Raw genomic sequence first — 19,608 nt, 5'->3', positions numbered from 1 at the left:
GTCTCTGGTCTCACTGACCCACATGACAACGAGCCAAGCTGCCAACGTCTGGACAGCAGCGGGTTAGGGTTAGGGTCAGGGTCAGGGTCAGGGTTAGGTTAGGGTTAGAGTTAGGATTAGCATTAGGGTTAGGGTTGGAGTAAGGGTTAGCATTAGGGTTAGGGTTGGGTTCAGGGTCAGGGTTAGGTTAGGGTTAGAGTTAGGATTAGCATTAGGGTTAGGGTTAGGGTTAGGGTTAGGGTTAGGGTTGGGTTAGGGTTGGGGTTCAGGGTTTGGGTTACAATTTTCTGTGCACTGGCCTACTGATCGGACTGATGGCAAGGTGTGCAGGTCAGAGTTGTCTCTCAATAGGAATCAGGGTTCGAGGCCGGGTGTGGGTAGGGAAAGGGGGAGGAGGAGAGCAGGTTAATCCAATCAGGTTATAAATAAAATTAAAAATAAATATAAATAAAAATCAATTAGAGTTCAAATTAAAATAGAGAAAACGAAGTTATGTAATAAAAGCAGGGTAAAAGATAAATCAGTCGATCAATGGGTAGGTAAGAAACTGGTTCGGCTCGTAAGAATATTAGGTTGTTTAAATTGGCTGACTGGGAAAGATGAGTTCTATGGATGTTCATTGAGGCCATGTGGTGTCTTTGTGCCTAATTTGTTGATCCATATACGTTCCGCTCTCCTCCTCTGTCCCACTGTCCAGCAGTTATAGGGTTAGAGTTAGGATTAGCATTAGGGTTAGGGTTGGAGTTAGGGTTAGCATTAGGGTTAGGGTTAGGGTTGGAGTTAAGGTTAGGGTTAGCATTAGGGTTAGGGTTGGAGTTAGGGTTAGGGTTAGGGTTAAGGTTAGGGTTAGCATTAGGGTTAGGGTTGGAGTTAGGGTTAGCATTAGGGTTAGCATTAGGGTTAGCATTAGGATTAGGGTTAGGGTTGGAGTTAGGGTTAGAGTTAGGGTCAGGGTCAGGGTCAGGGTCAGGGTTAGGTTAGGGTCAGGGTTAACCCTATGGGCAAGTATCGATGGGCGTACCTGGTTGTAGATTGTTAGCGAGTGCCCCGACCTGTTCTCTAGTCAATGTGTAAGATGGCCTCGTGCTACCTCGTGCTGCGGCACATGGTAAATTTGGGATTGACGCCGTCTTTAACCATGCAAGGCAGTAAGGTGCTTCAATTTGTGGATCCTAACTTTGCTTTAAGGTTTACCCATCTTGTCTCAGCATGGCCCCTCATCGTTTTCCCGCGGCTTTACGTTTCAGGGACAAGGCCAAGGGATGTTCTCGGAGGAGCCTCTGCATTACGTTGGTCCTCACCCTCAGCCCTCCGACTATGACATCGAGAGGATGTCAGAGAGAATTTTCTGATTCTGAAAAGGGTCTGTGCGGGTGTTTTTGAGAAGGAGGCCTTCTTTGAGAGGGCTGCAGTCGGGTCAGAGAGCAGCTTATCTGTGGCACGCATGTAGGTCCCTGAGTTCTGTGACCATCGTCGTCTCTGCGTGCATGAAGGTGTTTCATGCCACGTTCCTGATCCCCGCCACTCTGGCTTTACCCTCTCCCACTAATTACAGAGCCACTGTTAAAAGCTTTCCTTGGAATCTATTTAGTGGCTGGAGTGGGAGAAGAAAAAGGCGCTCGGCAAATGTTAGGGTTAGGGTTAGGGTTAGAGGGTTAGGGGTTAGGGTTAGAGGGTTAGGTTAGGGTTAGGGGGTTAGGGTCAGGGTTAGGTTAGGGTTAGGTTAGGGTTAGGGTTAGGGTTAGGGTTAGAGGGTTAGGGTTAGAGTTGGGTTAGGGTTAGAGGGTTAGGGGTTAGGGTTAGAGGGTTAGGTTAGGGTTAGGGGGTTAGGGTCAGGGTTAGGTTAGGGTTAGGGTTAGAGGGTCAGGGTTAGAGGGTTAGGTTAGGGTTAGAGGGTTAGGTTAGGGTTAGGGGGTTAGGGTCAGGGTTAGGTTAGGGTTAGGGTTAGGGTTAGGGTTAGAGGGTTAGGGTTAGAGTTGGGTTAGGGTTAGGGTTAGAGGGTTAGGGTTAGGGTTAGAGGGTTAGGGGTTAGGTTAGGGTTAGGTTAGGTTAGGGTTAGAGGGTTAGGGTTAGAGGGGTAAGGTTAGGGTTTTTTCTTTTTCTTTTCAATACTAATCCACCAACACCTGCCTTTAAGAGATGATTTCCCAAACAGAGTTGTAGCAGGCGTAGCCTATGAGGGTGGTGGTGTGGGGGAGGGGAATCTCTGAACCTCATCTCCAGCCTCAGGATGGCATTGGAATCGGGGAGAGGGCCTCTCCGTCTTCGAGTGGCTTCAAATTGACCACAAACAGAGATTAGCCATTGTTAAATTCCCCCCACTCAATGCTCAGAGGTAAATCTTTGAGATGTCTCCCTGTGGCTGTGAACGCATTGTAGAACTCTCCGGAGAAGTTGGGCAGCGTTCCCAGCACGGCTCTGTAGGGGTGTGTGGCTCTGGACTGTGAAATCAGCCTGTCTCCCAAAGTCACATCGCACTGACCAAACAGAGCGTTGAGCGGGTAATTGATGAGCCCCACGGGGGCGTCTGGAGCCAGTCTGGTTTGAACCATCGATGTTCATGATTTTACAGCAGATATTTATCTCTGGGGATGAAAAACTCGAGGGAGAGTTGCCACTCAGAGATTCCTGATTCCTGGTTTTGTCTTCTATCAACAATGTGGTAAACAGGTCCAGCTCTGCCATTCAGCTGATTTAGGGTGTAACAGAGCCATTTTTTATTGGAATTATATCTCAATTTCAATGAATGTACAATCTGTCAGAGAGAGAAGCGGGAGAGACTTGCTCTGATTTCTTTCTCTCACGGTTAGGGTTAGGGAGAGGAGAGGAGAGGAGAGGAGAGGAGAGGAGAGGAGAGGAGAGGAGAGGAGAGGAGAGGAGAGGAGAGGAGAGGAGAGGAGAGGAGGGGAGGGGAGGGAAAGGAAGGGAAGGGAATAGGAGAGGAGAGAGGAGGGAAGGGGAGAGGAAAGGAGGAGAGGAGAGGAGAGCAGGGGAAAGGAGGAGAGGAGAGGTCCAAATCATGCGTGTGGATTACTGTGTCCACTAGATGGCAGTAGAGGCGCATTTAACTCACCGGCAGCAAAGTGAAGAAGATCTGTCGGGCGAAAATGACGTCAGCGGCCGTCCTTTGATTTGATTGGCTGCACCGCGGGAGGATCTATTATGGCAACGCCAAGCACAAGATAATGTCTGCAGACAGTTCCGGAGCTACTAACACACGCCTCAGGACAGTCCTGCTCCGAAATCCAAATGCGTTGTTGCTGCTCAGCGGCAATATATGCATCTATATAGCATTATTAACGCACAGAGCACAGCAGGTGTGCGTTAATTAGGGGTCCGAGTGTTGTTTCCTCAACCTTTACTTTAGTTTTTGGTCGTATTATGTCAACTACTGATGTTTCGGAGAGGAGATTCATTCATTAAAAACGGAGTAGGTCTGAGGGTTGCCTTCTGTTAGAATCATGAGAATAAAGTCATCTCTTATTTGCTTTTTTGCTTGTTATATTCTATTCTATATTGTTATATTGCTATACACCTCTGTCCAACAAAAGTGAGGTGGAGACTTCTGCCATGTTTCCCTCATGGACTCAGTGGGGGAGATGGTGGAGAGGAGCTCCTTAGATGGGCTCCTCACGCATCAGGCAGAGGAATCTCCCATAGCATCGTCACCTTGACCTCCATGTTGCACGTGTTGGTTCCCACAGCTAGATGGACATCTGTACACAACACAGGAGCTAAAAACACAAATACAGTTCAAAAGATGGTTTTTTAATGAACCTTTTAGAGAAATCCTAACATAGCGATGGAATTAAGTTAAATCTATGCCTTGTTAGGTGTGAGAGGCCAGGGGAGGAGGTGGCCAAATCCTGAGAGTAGACAAAATACATTTGCTATAAATAATATACACGATATATACAATGTCCTGGACATTTACAACAGTTAAGGCCAATAAATAAACAGTTTCACACTTGCAGGAAAAGGTAGGCCTCATAGATCTAGTATATAGAGCTAGTATATAGAGCTAGTATATAGAACTAGTATATAGAGCTAGTATGTAGAGCTAGTATATAGAACTAGTATATAGAGCTAGTATGTAGAGCTAGTATATAGAGTTAGGATATAGAGCTAGTATATAGAACTAGTATATAGAGCTAGGATATAGAGCTAGTATATAGAACTAGTATATAGAGCTAGGATATAGAGCTAGTATATAGAGCTAGGATATAGAGCTAGTGTATAGAGCTAGGATATAGAACTAGTATATAGATCTAGTATATAGAGCTAGGATATAGATCTAGTGTATAGAGCTAGGATATAGAGCTAGTATATACAGCTAGTATATAGAGCTAGTATATAGAACTAGTATATAGAACTAGTATATAGAGCTAGTATGTAGAGCTAGTATATAGAGTTAGGATATAGAGCTAGTATATAGAACTAGTATATAGAGCTAGTATATAGAGCTAGTATATAGAACTAGTATATAGAGCTAGTATGTAGAGCTAGTATATAGAGTTAGGATATAGAGCTAGTATATAGAACTAGTATATAGAGCTAGGATATAGAGCTAGTATATAGAACTAGTATATAGAGCTAGGATATAGAGCTAGTATATAGAGCTAGGATATAGAGCTAGGATATAGAGCTAGTATATAGAACTAGTATATAGAACTAGTATATAGATCTAGTATATAGAGCTAGGATATAGATCTAGTGTATAGAGCTAGGATATAGAGCTAGTATATACAGCTAGTATATAGAGCTAGTATATATAGCTAGTATATAGAACTAGTATATAGAGCTAGTATATAGAGCTAGGATATAGAGCTAGTATATAGAACTAGGATATAGAGCTAGGATATAGAGCTAGTATATAGATCTAGTGTATAGAGCTAGGATATAGAACTAGTATATAGAGCTAGTATATAGAGCTAGTATATAGAACTAGTATATAGAGCTAGTATATAGAGCTAGGATATAGAGCTAATATATAGATCTAGTGTATAGAGCTAGTATATAGAACTAGTATATAGAGCTAGGATATAGAGCTAGTGTATAGAGCTAGGATATAGAGCTAGTGTATAGAGCTAGGATATAGAGCTAGGATATAGAGCTAGGATATAGAGCTAATATATAGATCTAGTATATAGAGCTAGTATATAGAACTAGTATATAGAGCTAGTATATACAGCTAGTATATAGAACTAGTATATAGAGCTAGGATATAGATCTAGTGTATAGAGCTAGGATATAGAGCTAGTATATAGAACTAGTATATAGAGCTAGGATATAGATCTAGTGTATAGAGCTAGGATATAGAGCTAGTATATAGAGCTAGTATATAGAGCTAGTATATAGAACTAGTATATAGAGCTAGGATATAGAGCTAGTATATAGAACTAGTATATAGATCTAGTATATAGAGCTAGTATATAGAGCTAGGATATAGAGCTAGTATATAGATCTAGTATATAGAGCTAGGATATAGAGCTAGTATATAGAACTAGTATATAGATCTAGTATATAGAGCTAGGATATAGAGCTAGGATATAGAGCTAGTATATAGATCTAGTATATAGAGCTAGGATATAGAGCTAGTATATAGATCTACTGTATAGAACTAGTGTATAGTGTGTAGCTCTAGTGTGTAGATCTAGTGTATATAGTGTGTAGCACTAGTGTGTAGAACCAGTGTGTATAGTGTGTAGATCTAGTGTGTAGATCTAGTGTATATAGTGTGTAGCACTAGTGTGTAGAACTAGTGTGTATAGTGTGTAGATCTAGTGTGTAGATCTAGTGTATATAGTGTGTAGCACTAGTGTGTATAGTGTGTAGATCTAGTGTGTAGATCTAGTGTATATAGTGTGTAGAACTAGTGTGTAGAACTAGTGTGTATAGTGTGTAGATCTAGTGTGTAGATCTAGTATATATAGTGTGTAGCACTAGTGTGTAGAACTAGTGTGTATAGTGTGTAGATCTAGTGTGTAGATCTAGTGTATATAGTGTGTAGATCTAGTGTGTATAGTGTGTAGATCTAGTGTGTAGATCTAGTGTATATAGTGTGTAGATCTAGTGTGTATAGTGTGTAGATCTAGTATGTATAGTGTGTAGATCTAGTGTGTAGATCTAGTGTGTAGATCTAGTGTATATAGTGTGTAGATCTAGTGTGTATAGTGTGTAGATCTAGTGTGTAGATCTAGTGTATATAGTGTGTAGATCTAGTGTGTAGATCTAGTGTGTAGCTCTAGTGTGTAGCTCTAGTGTGTAACTCCAGGTGGGCAGAGAACCGCTCCGCGGAAGGCTCAGGGCTTTTAACCAATCAGGGCCCGAGGGAGGCGGGTCGGTAAGTGAAGGGGCGGGGCTTCGGCGTCGCCGTAGTAGGATTCGCAACATCGCGCCCCGCGGAATTAGGAACTCGTGACGGCATCATCAGGGGTCTGGAGTGCAGCAGCAGAAAGGAAGTTGCGTTTGTACGCTGTGGAACCTCCGCTATGGATGACAACTGTCCTCGGAGGGACGCCGGAGCCGTCCACCCGAGGAGGGGCAGTGCTGCTGCTGACCTGGGCTCCCACAGGAGCGCGCAAGATGGCGAAGCCCTGGAAGGGTTCCCGATCAGGGAAAGTGAGGCTGCTCCTGCCAGACTGGCTGCTGCCCGGAGGATGGAGAGGAGGAATTCGGCCACGCAAGGCAGCCACCAGAGACACATGCCGATCGAGCCGCTTAAGATGCCGATACCGAGGAAAACCAAGGAAAAGATCGGTACGTTGTTCGGCGGAAATGCCCGTATTACGGCCAGAAACGTGTTGTAGCTAATCTAGTTGATATACCAGGATGGTCCACCTGTCCGGTGGTGTCAACGAAGCTAAAGCGCTGCTGTAAAGGGTTGTTGTTGCTCAGGAAAGTTGGAGGCTTCCATGCGCTGAACTAGGTGCTAGCTAGTGCTTAGCTCGCTCGTTTTCTGGGGGGCGGGGGGCAGTGGGAAGTTTGTTTTCTCCCTGAAATGGTGGGATTGTATTTGCAGAATCAACTCGATCCTGTTGAGATTCGATCTCTCCTCTCATTTAGCATCGATCCCTGAACCATTTTAGTAGCAGGTAGCTCCTCAGGTGGCTCCTCAGGTAGCTCCTCGTTTGGCTCCTCGGGTGGCTCCTCAGGTGGCTCCTCGGGTAGCTCCTCAGGTGGCTCCTCAGGTAGCTCCTCGAGTGGCTCCTCAGGTAGCTCCTCAGGTAGCTCCTCCGGTAACTCCTCAGGTAGCTCCTCCGGTAACTCCTCAGGTAGCTCCTCGTTTGGCTCCTCGGGTAGCTCCTCGGGTGGCTCCTCGGGTGGCTCCTCGGGTGGCTCCTCGGGTTGCTCCTCAGGTGGCTCCTCGTTTGGCTCCTCGGGTGGCTCCTCAGGTAGCTCCTCGTTTGGCTCCTCGGGTGGCTCCTCGGGTTGCTCCTCAGGTGGCTCCTCGGGTAGCTCCTCGGGTGGCTCCTCAGGTAGCTCCTCAGGTGGCTCCTCATCAAGGGTGCAAATGTGTTTCTCCTTTTGGTGAGGAAACCACTGGAGTCCAGTTTAGAGGTTAAACTGGTTACTGGTGAAGTGGCAGAGCTGGTCCGGGTCGCTGGGCCGACCCACAACAATGGTTTCTGGGTAATTTATTGATCCAGGTGAAGCAGAAGCTTCAATCCAGGTGAAATTGAGAGGGCTAAGGCACCGTTGCCATAGACAAAAGGCTTTGATGTGTGAGGAGACCGAAGGAATCTGTCCCACCTTTGAGGGATGAGTTCTGAGGTGAAGCAAATGCTGATGTGCTGGGCTCCTGTCTGTGTTTCAGGTTTTCAGCAGGTCTCCAACGAGTCCAGAGAATATGAAGACCTCATGAACATCGTGACCTCCGGCTACCTGGACGCCAGCTCCGCTGCCTGCTTCACCTACAGCAGACCGCGCCTGATGAACAACGAGCTGCTGGAGAAAGAGGTACAAGGTGGACGGTCTGGCCTCAAGGTCAGGCTGCTCCACACTGCAGGCACCACGCGTCCACGCGAGACCTTCTGCTCGTCCCAGTCCTGCAAACGATCATTGACTCTTGCCAGGAGGAACAGAAGAACAGAAGGTGAACGCACGGCTTGAGCTACTGACCTTGTGTTTGTCTGTGTCCTTTTTTGAGTTTGTGGAAAAGAGGCGAGAGATGAAGTCAGACGGGAGGACAGACAAGGAGCTGATGGAGAGCTATTGTTTCCTCTTGGCCGATCCAGTGAAGGTGAGATGAACGAGCAGCTGTTGGTGATGATGCTGTGTTATTGTTGTTATTGTTGTTATTGTTGTTATTCTTCTACTGCTGCGTCCGGCTAAAGCCAGCGTCTGTGTGTGATGTTGTGTGGGTGGTGTGTGTGCGGCGGCAGCTGCCCGGGGTGTGTGAGAAGGGTCTGTGCGTGGGCCACAGCAAGGCCACGCTGTTGGGACATCCCAGTAAAGGTAGGCGCCACCAGTCTGACCTCCTCTCTGCTGACGCTTCGCCACTGTGCTGTCGGTCACCTGAGTGAGTCCGCACGTTATCGTATGTCTACAGGAGTGTGTTTGTCCAGGTACTCGGACCTCCTCCAGGTGGAGCCCCTCGCACCAGGAGCCAGAGGGGAGATCATCATCTTCAAAGTGATGAAGGTAAATCCGATTCTGTGGCCGAGCCCGAATATGGGATGTAGCTCATCGCTAATCTTATGACACAGCAACAGGAAGCCGACGGTGTCCCGTTTGCTTTCAGGGCAAAATGAAGAGCATTTATGAGAACACCAAGAACCTCCTCGACCCGACTCCTTGCTTCGACAGTCACATCTCCAAGAACGCCGGCAAGGTCGCCTCCCTCGCCTCCTACCGTGGCTTTGAGCACACGCAGGTAAAGGTCTCGCTGGCTCGCGGTGCCTTTGGAGAGGAGGCGCGCCGCCCTAACCCCCCCAAATCCTGGACTTTTCAGCAATATTTCTACGAGTACGTCTGCGCCGAGCTGGCGCTGCGGCCGCGCCAGGTTCTGCCGCATGCTGTGGTCTCCTTCGCGTTTAAAGGAAAAGACTCTGCTCTTCCCGCCGCACCTTTAGCTCCAGTCAGGTCTGCACATCCCAGACATTCCCAGGTGCTAATAATGTGGAGAACAGGCTCTCATGACTGTCCCGTGTGTGTTGTGTTTGATGGACAGGGGGACCAGTCTGTCCAAAGAGGGGGGGGGGAGGTAAGCTCCGGTCCTGGAGGAGACCCCTCCAGCACCCGTCGGAGGCCTTTTTGCCCCCTTGCAAGGCTGCTGATGGGGCTGCTGACCTGTCTTCCTCACCTGCTGTTTCAGAGAACCCTCAGTTCACAGTGTGGAGCGGCGAGTTGGTGAAAGGGGGGAAGCTCCTCTTCCAGATCTCCCTTCATTCTGGATCTCCTCCCTTCCTGCCGCACAGACTGTAAGTAAGAGACGTGACGGAACTGAGCTGCTTATATTAAGGACGTAGGCGTGTTTGGGGTCTCCGGGGCCCGAGGGAGAGGCGGTGGACTCATCAATATTCTAAAAAGTGCTCTCACAGCCCTTCGCCACCAGGGCGGGGGTCAAATCAGGGTGGCTGTTTGTGCCGATGGGAGTACTTTAGAGCAGGAGCTGGAGTCATTGTGTGTATCCTGACACTTTACCGGCCCACTGCGTGTCCACCTCGTGTCCCCCCCAGACCAGAGAAGCTGGAAATCGGTGGGGCCATGAGGCTGAAGCAGGTGACCCGGGGGCTGCCCGCCGAGCTGTTCTCCCAGCAGCTGTTCAAAGACAGCAGAGAAGGTGACGTGAGGAAGAGCTGGGTCTGGACAGGGACATGTGTCCCTACAGCCAGGACCGCCTGGAGCTCAGTATTGTCATTGTTAGCACGTTAGCACGTGTAGCGTATATGACGTTCTTCTATGTGCAGTGGAGAAGAATGGATACTACTGCAGTCTTCTGGGCGTATCTGACCGGAGCCGCTCTGCCACCAGCGTGACGGAGCTGCTTCAGGGCCTGGAGACGGAGGACGTGGTGAGCTTAACGTGTCCCCAAAGACTCACGCTCCTGCCGTGCCGGGCCAGTCGAAACGGAATAATCAGAGGATGTGAACATGTGTGCAGGTCCTGGTGACGGAGCTTAATGACAGAGGATTCCTCTTCCTCGTGTCCAGCGCTCAGATGGCCCCGCCCCCTGGTGAGAGGAGTTGCTGTGGAGCCTTAGTGAATGTGCTTTTTCCCATTTGTCCTCCCTATTTTCATGTTTCCAGAGAGAGCAGAGAGCTGGAGGAGGTGTCTTCAGGCACTGTTTGTCTTCCCAGAGTCCAGAGATGTGGTCCGATCCAGTGAGTCCGATCCAGTTTGCTGTTTTAAATGAGTGTGTTTATGTGTTTAGGACTGGCTCCAGATAAACTGCTGCTGATTTGAAATAGGGGTTTTTCTTCTCCCGACGACAGAACCAGAGCGTTCCTCCTCCTCCTCCTCCGGCGAGGCCTCGGAGTGCCTGATGCCACGCCTGAGTCATTTTGTTCCCGCTTTGCATCACGCCTTGATCAAAGCTCGCGCCAACCCCCCCGAGGAGCTGTCTGCCAGCGTGGAGCAGCAGGCGCGAGAATATCTCCTGGGGCTCAAGGAGGGCAAGGTAGCAACAAGCTAACGCATCTTTAATAGGTTGTCTAAAGTCCTGCTGAGCTATTGTAACCCAACATATCGGACATGGGAACTCATCCTTCAGGGCAATAATAGCTTCTTTTATATCCCATAGTTGTTAGTTGTGCCTCACTCTCTTAGATTCCTCGATTAATCCCATTTTAAATCAAGTGTTTGACCCTTCCTTTGATTCCCAGCTCCGGGAATACCCCATGGGAGATTATGAATCCTTCCTGAATGAGCGAGGGGGCACGTTCCAACGTCGAGGGAACCTGGATAGTTATCTGCGCTCCTACATCCGCAGCCCTGCCTTCTACCTGCTGTCAGTGGCCAGAGCCACGCAGATAGTGGAGGCCCACTGTGGCCCCCAGGAGCCACCAAAGGTGAGACTCAGACTGGTGGGAGCTTCCCACTCTCGGGGGTGACCGTTCAAGGCTAAGGAAGATTCCTCCCACCTGGGCTACTACTGGGAAGGGTAGTGAAGGGTGTCCTACGCTCCAGTATAGTGAGACCTCCTGAGCATTGGTCAGGGTCGGGGTTAGAGGTTAGGGTCAGGGTCAGGGTCGGGGTTGGGGTTAGAGATTAGGGTCAGGGTTAGAGGCTAGGGTTAGGGTCAGGGTCAGGGTCGGGGTTGGGGTTAGAGCTTAGCAAAAAGCAGAAAAAACCAGTCAGTAAAGCAGAAAAACAAGTGGGTCCAGGTTATATGACCAAGAAATTTGAATCACCGTGACGACCCCCCCCCACCTTCGGCCTTCGCTGAGGACAGACGTCTGTGGTGAAGGGCCAGCTTTGGTCTGGACTCTGAGCAAGTGTTTTTGGTCCGTCCCTCAGCTGCAGAGGCTGATCGACCTGGTTCTGACCTGTAAGAGGAACGCAGAGAACGAGGTGATAAGGAAGGAAACGGCAGGAGGAGAGATGCCACCGGGGAGGAAGAGGCGACTGGAGCAGGAGACGGCCGAGAGGGCGCTCAAGTTCCTGAAGGCATCGCAGGAGTCCAGGAAGTGTTGCAAGATTCCAGGTGATCCCCATGGCAACAAGGGACGTGCGTCTGCATCAGAGGTGTTCTGCGCACGGCTCTGATCTGTACTGACCCATCTTCTCCCAGGTGAGGGGAAGCAGGCCCCTGCTTCTGCCGGCTCCCAACCATCCGTGTTTGCCTCCGTTGGCTTGAACCTGAGCGACTTTGAGCCCAGCAGCGATACGTCCGAACTGATGGCCAAGCTTCACAAACTCCTCACAGGTGATCCCAATCAGGACTCCGGCCAGGCCCGAGTGGGTTTTAAAACAGTCCACTGACAATGGTGGAACCCAGAGCTTTAGCCTAAACAGTCCGAGCCGGTGAAGTGTGGGTGAAGAGCCCAAGCCGGGGTTAAAACGCCGAACCGTTGAAACCACAGGGGAAAGCGCTGGTGTCTAACCAGGACGCCTTTGCGCCCTGACAGATCTCACCCAGGCTGCTGAAGGATTCACCATCCAGGAGGTCCCCCGGGAACCCTGTCCGTTTGAGAGCTTAGCCACCAAACTGGGCCTGCCCACCAACTGTGACATTGACCTGAGGAAGCAGGAGGAGATGGAGGTAAACTTCAGCCGCGCGCTAACTAGCAAACTCTCCAGAGTTGGGTTCACAGAAACAAATGCAGAACGTTCGCCAAAGCAAAGACCTGAACTGAAGAAGGAGGCTGGATGAGTGTTTCCACCCGAGCTGAACGGTGTGTTTGCAGGAGCAGATGGGGGGCAGCGTCAGCAGTTTGGAGGGATTCAGTCCCAGCTCACACGGCTGGGAGGCGCATCACCACGGAGCAGCCGGTCGGGGGGGTGCAGGGTGGCTGGGAAGGAGAGACGGTGCATGTGAAGACAAGGAGGACGAGTGGCAGATCCCATGGGTGCTCATCCCCATTACAGGTGCGTGTGTGTGTCGGGGGGGGGGGCACTCAGGGTTTATTCCACAGGAGTAGATGCACATTAGAATTAGAATCAGAATCAGGTTTATTGCCATTGTTCATGTAATACACAGTATTACACAAGCTAGGAATTTGTGGCACATGTGGCTCCATGCGCTGTTGGAGAGTTCCAGAAAAAGAAAAGGACTTTTCCTTCGCTTTAGCAGCCGTTGACTGTCAACCCCTAACCCTGACCCTGACCCTGACCCTCTAACCCTAAACCCTCTAACCCTAAACCCTCTAACCCTAAACCCTCTGCACAGGTTTGCCTTCGGAGCGCTACACCCTCCAGGACCAAATCATCCCGCGGGACCCTCGCTTCCAGCACCTAGCTACGACAGCAGGCGACACCTTAGCAACAAAAGCACTCAGACGGAGCCCCGCCCCATCTCCCGGGGGCAGCCCTCTTCTCTCCTTTCACACCTGCCCGTCCCCAGGGGCCAATTCTCCGCCTTCTCTCTCGTCCCAAGATCCCAGTCCTTCTGCCACCTTCTCCCAGTGCCCGTCACCTGACCCCAGCCCCCCTCCTTCACCCCCCCAACCCTCGCCTCCAGAGCCCAGTGCCCTTGTGTCCACATACGAGTGCCCATCCCCAGAGTGCAGCCCTCCCCCATCTCCACCGCAGGGCCCGTCTCTGGAGCCCAGGCCTCCCGCTCCTCCCGTACTGGATCCCAACAAAGGTGCTGAGGCGGCGCTCTCAGCCCCAGGAGCCTCCAGGGAGTTCCCAGGTAATCTCAGTGAGCCGCGCTCCTTTTGCTGTTGTTAAGAGGAAATGTCTTCCTCCACTTTGGGTTCAGGATTTCAAATCTAAACAACAATTAGGTGCTCTGATGCACAGTAAGGTTCTGTTGCAACACGGGGAGTAACGAGCGTCGTCCTGTTTATCTGAGGGGGACACCCCCTCGTTAGATTTCTAGTCCCATCAGAATTAGTTCTGGAGAGCAAATGTTTGGGGGGAGTTTTCCTTTTACATGTGCAGTCTGGGGTCAGCAGATCCAGTCTGGTCTTGAGTCTTGTGGTGGTGTTGTGTCCGATCTAATGAAACTTGCTGTCCTCAGGACAAGCTAATGTCCCAGCAAAGAAGGAGGCTTCACCAGGTTCAGCATCTGTGCTGCCCACTCTGGAGAAGACCAAGCCTTCAGCATTACTAAGCAGGCCGGAGAAGAGGGCTCCAGAGGAGCAAACCAGTGGACTCACTGATGAATCTGTGGGTGAGGAAGCTCCAGAGCGAGAGGTTGGCCAGCAGAAGAAGCTGAAGAAAGAGAGAGGAGCGGGCCTTTGTGAGAAGGGGCCCGAGGAGGCGCTGCGTGGCCCCTCCTCATCGCCATCCTGTCCCCTCGGGCGCATAGACGGCATCGTGGAGAAACATCTGGGGGATTTCTCAGCGGAGATGCAGCTGGTTCTGCAGCGGGAGAGCATCTGCTACAGCTCCTCCGAGTCCCCAGCTGCTGAGCACAGCCTCCCACACCGGCCCATTTCCCAGTTCTCCCAGTACGTGTCCTTCTACAACCCCTGCCCCCCGGTGCAGGACTACGTGGGCTCGCTGCAGGACAACATTGAGAGCATGCTGACAGAACTCGTCAATGACTGGCCGGGTCAGAGAGCAGCCGGTCGCCCAGGAAACCTGGATGCAGCGTTGGCTAACAAAGTCAGCGCCTTTGTTTCCAGCATCCGAGCCTCCAAAGAAGACCTGAGCGATGGCGGACTAGTCGCTGCTGACGGTCCCCCGACAGTTCCTACGTCCTCTGCGTCCTCTTCCCTCCACGCGCCCACCAACGCCGCTGGCCAGCAGCCTCCCTGCACCACTCCACCGGCCCGTTTGACTCACCAGTCCAGCCCCACTTCACGGGACAGCAGGGAAGCTCCAGAGAGGACCGTGAACTTTAGCTGCGTTTCTGACCCCATGACGGAAGCTTCGCCCCCACCTGAGGCCACTTCCAGTCGGCCCCCCACGCCCCCGTTAGGCTCTCCTCCAGCCACGGCTCTGAGCTCCCTGATTAGCCAGCTGCAGCCAGAGGTGTTCCACAACCTCAAGGACATCATTAAAGACGTGAGGAGAAACTCGGTGCAGTTCTACCTTCACAGCAGTGAGCCCGAGGACCAGGTGTATGAAGACATCAAGGTACGTGAAGCACCTGCGTCCTGTGGTCTCCAGACATCATCATTTCCCAGACTGGCTGACAGCGTGGATCTGTGTGCTGTAGGAACATCTGTTGAAGCAGGGAAACGTCCAGCAGAGTCCTGTCACCTTCCTGAACCAGGAAAACAGCGACAGCAAACTGCTGGTCATCATTAAGAACACCGAGATCTCTGGGAACATTCACACTGTGAGTCACAAAATGGGGGTGGGATGTGTGTGTGTGTGTGTGTGTGTGGGGGGGGGGAAACTCCCCGTGTGCAGCCGTCCCACACCAAGATCATCGAAAGCTGCGACTTTGAAACAGAAACCAGCAGATTGAGTGTGAACGCTGTCTGCTCCTCAGATCCCAGGGCTGGTGTCTCTGAAGCGCCACCCCAGCGTGGTGTTTGTGGGCGTGGACTCGCTGGAGGACATCAGGAGCAGCACCTACAACCAGCTCTTCGTCTCGGGCGGCTGCATCATCTCAGACGACCTGGTCCTCAACCCAGACTTCATCACTCCCGGTACCAGCCACTCCTGCCCAACGCACACACACACACCCACTCACATACACACACACACGCACACACACACCCCCACTATTATCGTTTCAATGCTAGGATGAGTAGATTTAGAATGTTTTAGGAGTGTTTAAGAAAAGGAATGTATGAGTGTTTGAACCAAGTATTGAAGCTGTTATGTACCCAGCACTGAGAGGTACCATGTTCAAGGACACGAGGAAGTCGTAAAGATAGGAAGAGAAGGAATCGTGAGGTCAGATTGACATGAATCTTGTGTGCACCGAATAAAAGAGGAGAGCGAGCAGCAGACTGACGGAGTTGAGAGAGGAAGCTTGAACTGCTCGTCAGCTCTCCCTTGCAAGGCCTCCTGTTGTCTGTGTGGTTGATCTGAGTCTAGTAAACGAACAGCGCGGGTGACCAAACATCACCCTCACACCACACACACGCGCACACACACACACACACTCAGCAACAAGATGCTTTTCCTTGTTTTTTCCACTACATTTGAAGCAACAAGATGCTTTTCCTTGTTTTTTCCACTACATTTGAAGCAACAAGATGCTTTTCCTTGTTTTTTCCCCTACATTTGAAGCAACAAGATGCTTTTCCTTGTTTTTTCCACTACATTTCTAAGATGTTTTGCCCTTGCAGAGCAACTGACTGGTCTGCTGGGGTTGCTGGAACAGCACAATTCTCCCGAGTGTCTGTGGAGGTGGAAGGTTCACTACAAAACCCACAAAAAGTTAAAAGAACAGTCCAGGTACCCTCGTTCATACATCTTTACTGTGACGATCACTGAGGGGGGTGGCTGGATCTCCTGGCTGGATCTCCTGGCTGGATCTCCTGGCTGGACCTCCTGGCTGGATCTCCTGGCTGGATCTCCTGGCTGGGCCCACACTAACCTATTTGTTCTGGTGCCAGGTTCAGAAGAGATGCAGCCAACCTTCTCGACATACTCTCAGCTTATCAGAAGCGGCAAATCATCGAATTCCTGCCGTATCATCACTGCGACATGATGACCAGTCAGTCTCCAGACGTTGGCTGCGTCATGGAGCTGCAGGCCCGCTACATACAGTACCGACACACCATCTTCCTGACTGGTACCAGAACTCTGCAGCTCTTGAATCCCAACGCAGGCGATTCTCCCTGATCAGCTGCTGTGAAACACTTTGTTTGGTGTCTTTGGTGCCTGCAGAGCACAGCTTCGAGAAGTTCCCCGTGTACTCCAGTCGAGGCGTCATCATGGCCGGTATCGAAGAAATACGCCGCGACTTCACCAGACTGGTGGGGTACCGGGACCCTGTGAACATCCAGCCAGACGCCGACATGTTAGCATCTAAAGGTCAGTACAAGAGAACGTTGAAGATAGGGCTGAAGATATTTTAAGGGCCAGACCCTCCAAGAGGGCCCGGCCCGTGTCATCCATGGATCCAGTTTCACCCATTATGGGCTTGATCACTGCGTGTAGTCGAACCCTAACCGTTTGAGTCACACTGAGCATCTCCACCATCAGAACACATCCTGTCCCATCCATCCCTGGAACAACAGCCACAAGCTCTCTGTGACCAGCTGGTTCCAGAGAGCTTCAGCAAGGAATGCGGAGCGACCCCTTCAGGCACGGATTTTGAGCATCTCCGACTGGCCATCTCCCAGTTACGAGCCGAACGACGGGCGAAGGAGCATCAGCAGTCCTTTCAGACCCTCATTCCAGACGCAGCTCGCCTTGAAGATCAGGCAGAGTTGATCCAGGACCCTGGCAGGCAGGAGGCCATGGAGGTCACCCCCGTGAGAAATGTGGTGCCACGAGGAGATGACCAGGATTCCAGTGACACCAGTGCATGTGTGTCCAAGCCAAGTGGCACCACAATAGCGAGCACGAGTAGTCCAGTAGGGTCAAGCAGTCGTGGAGGGAAAGAAGCTGCGTTTCTGGAAGAAGCCGACTATGATGCATCTCATACCTCGAAGCAGGACAGACCAAGGTGAGCATCTCCCTTAGCAACTAAATATGGTGGGGGGGGGACTAAAGATCTGCTCTGAGAGGAGCCCAACTCCTCAGGTGATGAGTGGATCATCACATGGAACCCTCACTCAGAGGATGCTGCTCTGGTACTCCCACAATCATCACTCTTGTTGTTTCAGAGACGTGCAGACGGGTCAGGACCAGCCAGGCCCAGGGGAGGGGTCGCTGTCGGACAGCAGCTCGGAGGGAACCGCCACGCCCATCAACGCAACAAGAAGTCTCTTTGTGGGATCAGACCGAGAGAGTGAAGGAAATCAGTCGGTGCCCCGTCGGCAGCAGAACCTGCAGCCGCAGCAACGGAGCCAGTCAGACCTCCAGATATCGTCACCCTCCAGCCTGCCGCCCCATCCCCCGCCTCAGCTGCCCAGCCAGGCGTTCCCCCGGGGTCCCCTGGCAGGACCCCCCACTAGCTTCAGAGCTAGATTCCCAGGGCCTAGCCCTGCTTGGCACAGAGGACGGAGGCCCACAGGCAACGCTGCTTTTCTCTGGGGTTTCCAGCAGATTAGGAGAGACTTTCCCGATGCCAGAGCGGGGTACCGCAAGCCTGCTGGTCGGGGCAGAAACATGTACAGAGGGCAGAGAGGAGGTAGCTTCAGCGGAATGTAGGAAGCTGGATTCTCCACCAGGACACGGGACCTGGCTCCCATTAGAGCCAGGAACGCTGCTCCTCACACTCCTATGTGGCCACTTCAGGTTCGCCCCGTGTTCTGAGTTTGGCTTCAGAACACAGCAGCCAGTGCATGTTGGGCCGGTGTCAGGAAACGTCAACAGAACCTCTTCAAGTGGCATTAAAGTGACGTGTAGGTGTTGTGTGGTCTTCAGACACACCTGATATTGTCCTGTGGCTCCAGTCCAAACGGTGAATCCCTGCGTCTGTTTTCACCTGAAGCCACCAGTTCATCCTCGCGACCCACGTGGGACTACACCGTCCAGAGTCTACGCGGGTTCGCCTTGGCCACGAATCTTTAGTGGATGGATCCTCGCTCCTCGTTTAGTGTCCATCTCGTCATTATTGGGGCACCGATTGCTGAAAACTGCGACACCCTTCAATGGAAGCGCTGAAAGTCAAAGGAGCGCCTGGTAGCAGGAAGTGCTTGTTCCTGCTTAGGAGCGTGCAGACGCCAGAGGTGAACGGACCACAGCTTTGACTGTTCTGAACATTACAGGTGGGCTCGGCGGGTTAGGGTTAGGGGGTTAGGGGTCGGGTTAGGGGGTTAGGGGTCGGGTTAGGGTTAGGGGTCGGATTGGGGTTAGGGGTTAGGGTTAGAGGGTTAGGGGGTTGGGGTTAGAGGGTTAGGGTTAGGGTTAGGTGGTTAGGGGTCGGGTTAGGGTTAGAGGGTTATGGTGTCAGAGGGTTAGGTGGTTAGGGGTTAGGGGGTTAGGGTTAGGGTTAGGGGTCGGATTGGGGTTAGGGTTAGGGGGTTGGGGTTAGGGGGTTAGAGGGTTAGGAGGTTAGGGTTAGGGGGTTAGGTGGTTAGGGGTGGGGTTAGAGGGTTAGGAGGTTAGGGTTAGGTGGTTAGGTGGTTAGGGGTCGGGTTAGGGTTAGAGGGCTAGGGGGTTCGGGTTAGGGTTAGGGGGTTCGGGTTAGAGAGTTAGGGGGTTCGGGTTAGGGTTAGGGGGTTAGGGTTAGAGAGTTAGGAGGTTAGGGTTAGGGGGTTAGGGTTTGGGTTAGCGCTCAACCCACCTGTCGGTTCATCTGCATCAAGATTAACTGCTGCATATTTTCCAGCTTACAAAAAAGCCAATTTGGTGCTGAAAGTTTGGTTTACTTGAGTTTGTCTTCAGTTTTTGTACAGTACAAAGTGTCTGTGTAACAAAGTGGTTTTAACTTAAATCATTTTTAAAGTTTTTTTAATCATTATTATCAGAAAAGTTTTGTATTAAAATGGCCTGTAAGCAAGAGCGCGTCGTACTGCACATTGTCTGAAACTCACACACAGATTTCTTTCACAGATTTTTTTTTTCACAGATGTCTCTCTCTTCATGTCCAACAAAGTAAATAACACCACCAACAAAGTCAACTTTGACTACATTTGGAAAAGTGAATCCCACTAGAGAAACCTTTGTGGAAGACTATACCAATGGTCTTGGCCGATAGTCATATTTTTTTCGCTGTATCTTTTATAGTATCGGGGTGACAGTTGTGTATATTATAGGAGATCTTTGACATTCTATCTAAGAGTATTTGTTAGGTGCAGATTTGGAACAACTTAAACCTGAAGATCCTCAGCGTTCTTGCATTCTGATTAGCTGCTTGATATTTCTGAGTGGAAGCAAGAGGACAGACTTTTCCTGGTCACCGTCGTGGCTATTAAAACGCATTTGATGCAGTAGTTTGAAGAATGGAGACAAGCATAACTATGGGTAGGAAGGAGGGTT

General features: G+C 50.7%; 2 protein-coding genes across 9 annotated transcripts in view; one reads left to right on the top strand and one right to left on the bottom strand.

Annotated features, from left to right (window-relative positions):
• LOC105418562 (WW domain-binding protein 11-like) overlaps nt 1-19,608 on the bottom strand; it is a 1,118,483-nt gene that overhangs the window by 983,626 nt on the left and 115,249 nt on the right. The window lies entirely within an intron of this gene.
• LOC101069932 (protein TASOR-like) lies at nt 6,366-18,417 on the top strand. The gene is made up of 28 exons (XM_029826008.1): nt 6,366-6,759; nt 7,817-7,959; nt 8,150-8,242; nt 8,385-8,457; nt 8,552-8,643; nt 8,744-8,875; nt 8,954-9,084; nt 9,173-9,205; nt 9,317-9,426; nt 9,464-9,784; nt 9,912-10,015; nt 10,105-10,177; nt 10,251-10,325; nt 10,437-10,621; nt 10,827-11,012; nt 11,461-11,647; nt 11,735-11,869; nt 12,072-12,205; nt 12,351-12,531; nt 12,833-13,297; nt 13,628-14,691; nt 14,774-14,896; nt 15,053-15,212; nt 15,861-15,969; nt 16,131-16,309; nt 16,405-16,551; nt 16,723-17,188; nt 17,349-18,417. Exons 1-28 carry the CDS (start codon nt 6,492-6,494, stop codon nt 17,833-17,835), a joined length of 5,856 nt encoding a protein of 1,951 aa, XP_029681868.1. The 5' UTR covers nt 6,366-6,491; the 3' UTR covers nt 17,836-18,417.

The sequence above is a fragment of the Takifugu rubripes genome, chromosome 19, assembly GCF_901000725.2.
Source record: "Takifugu rubripes chromosome 19, fTakRub1.2, whole genome shotgun sequence".
NCBI lineage: Eukaryota > Metazoa > Chordata > Actinopteri > Tetraodontiformes > Tetraodontidae > Takifugu > Takifugu rubripes.
Note: the sequence above shows the minus strand (reverse complement) of the source record. Positions and strands in the feature narration are given on the sequence as shown.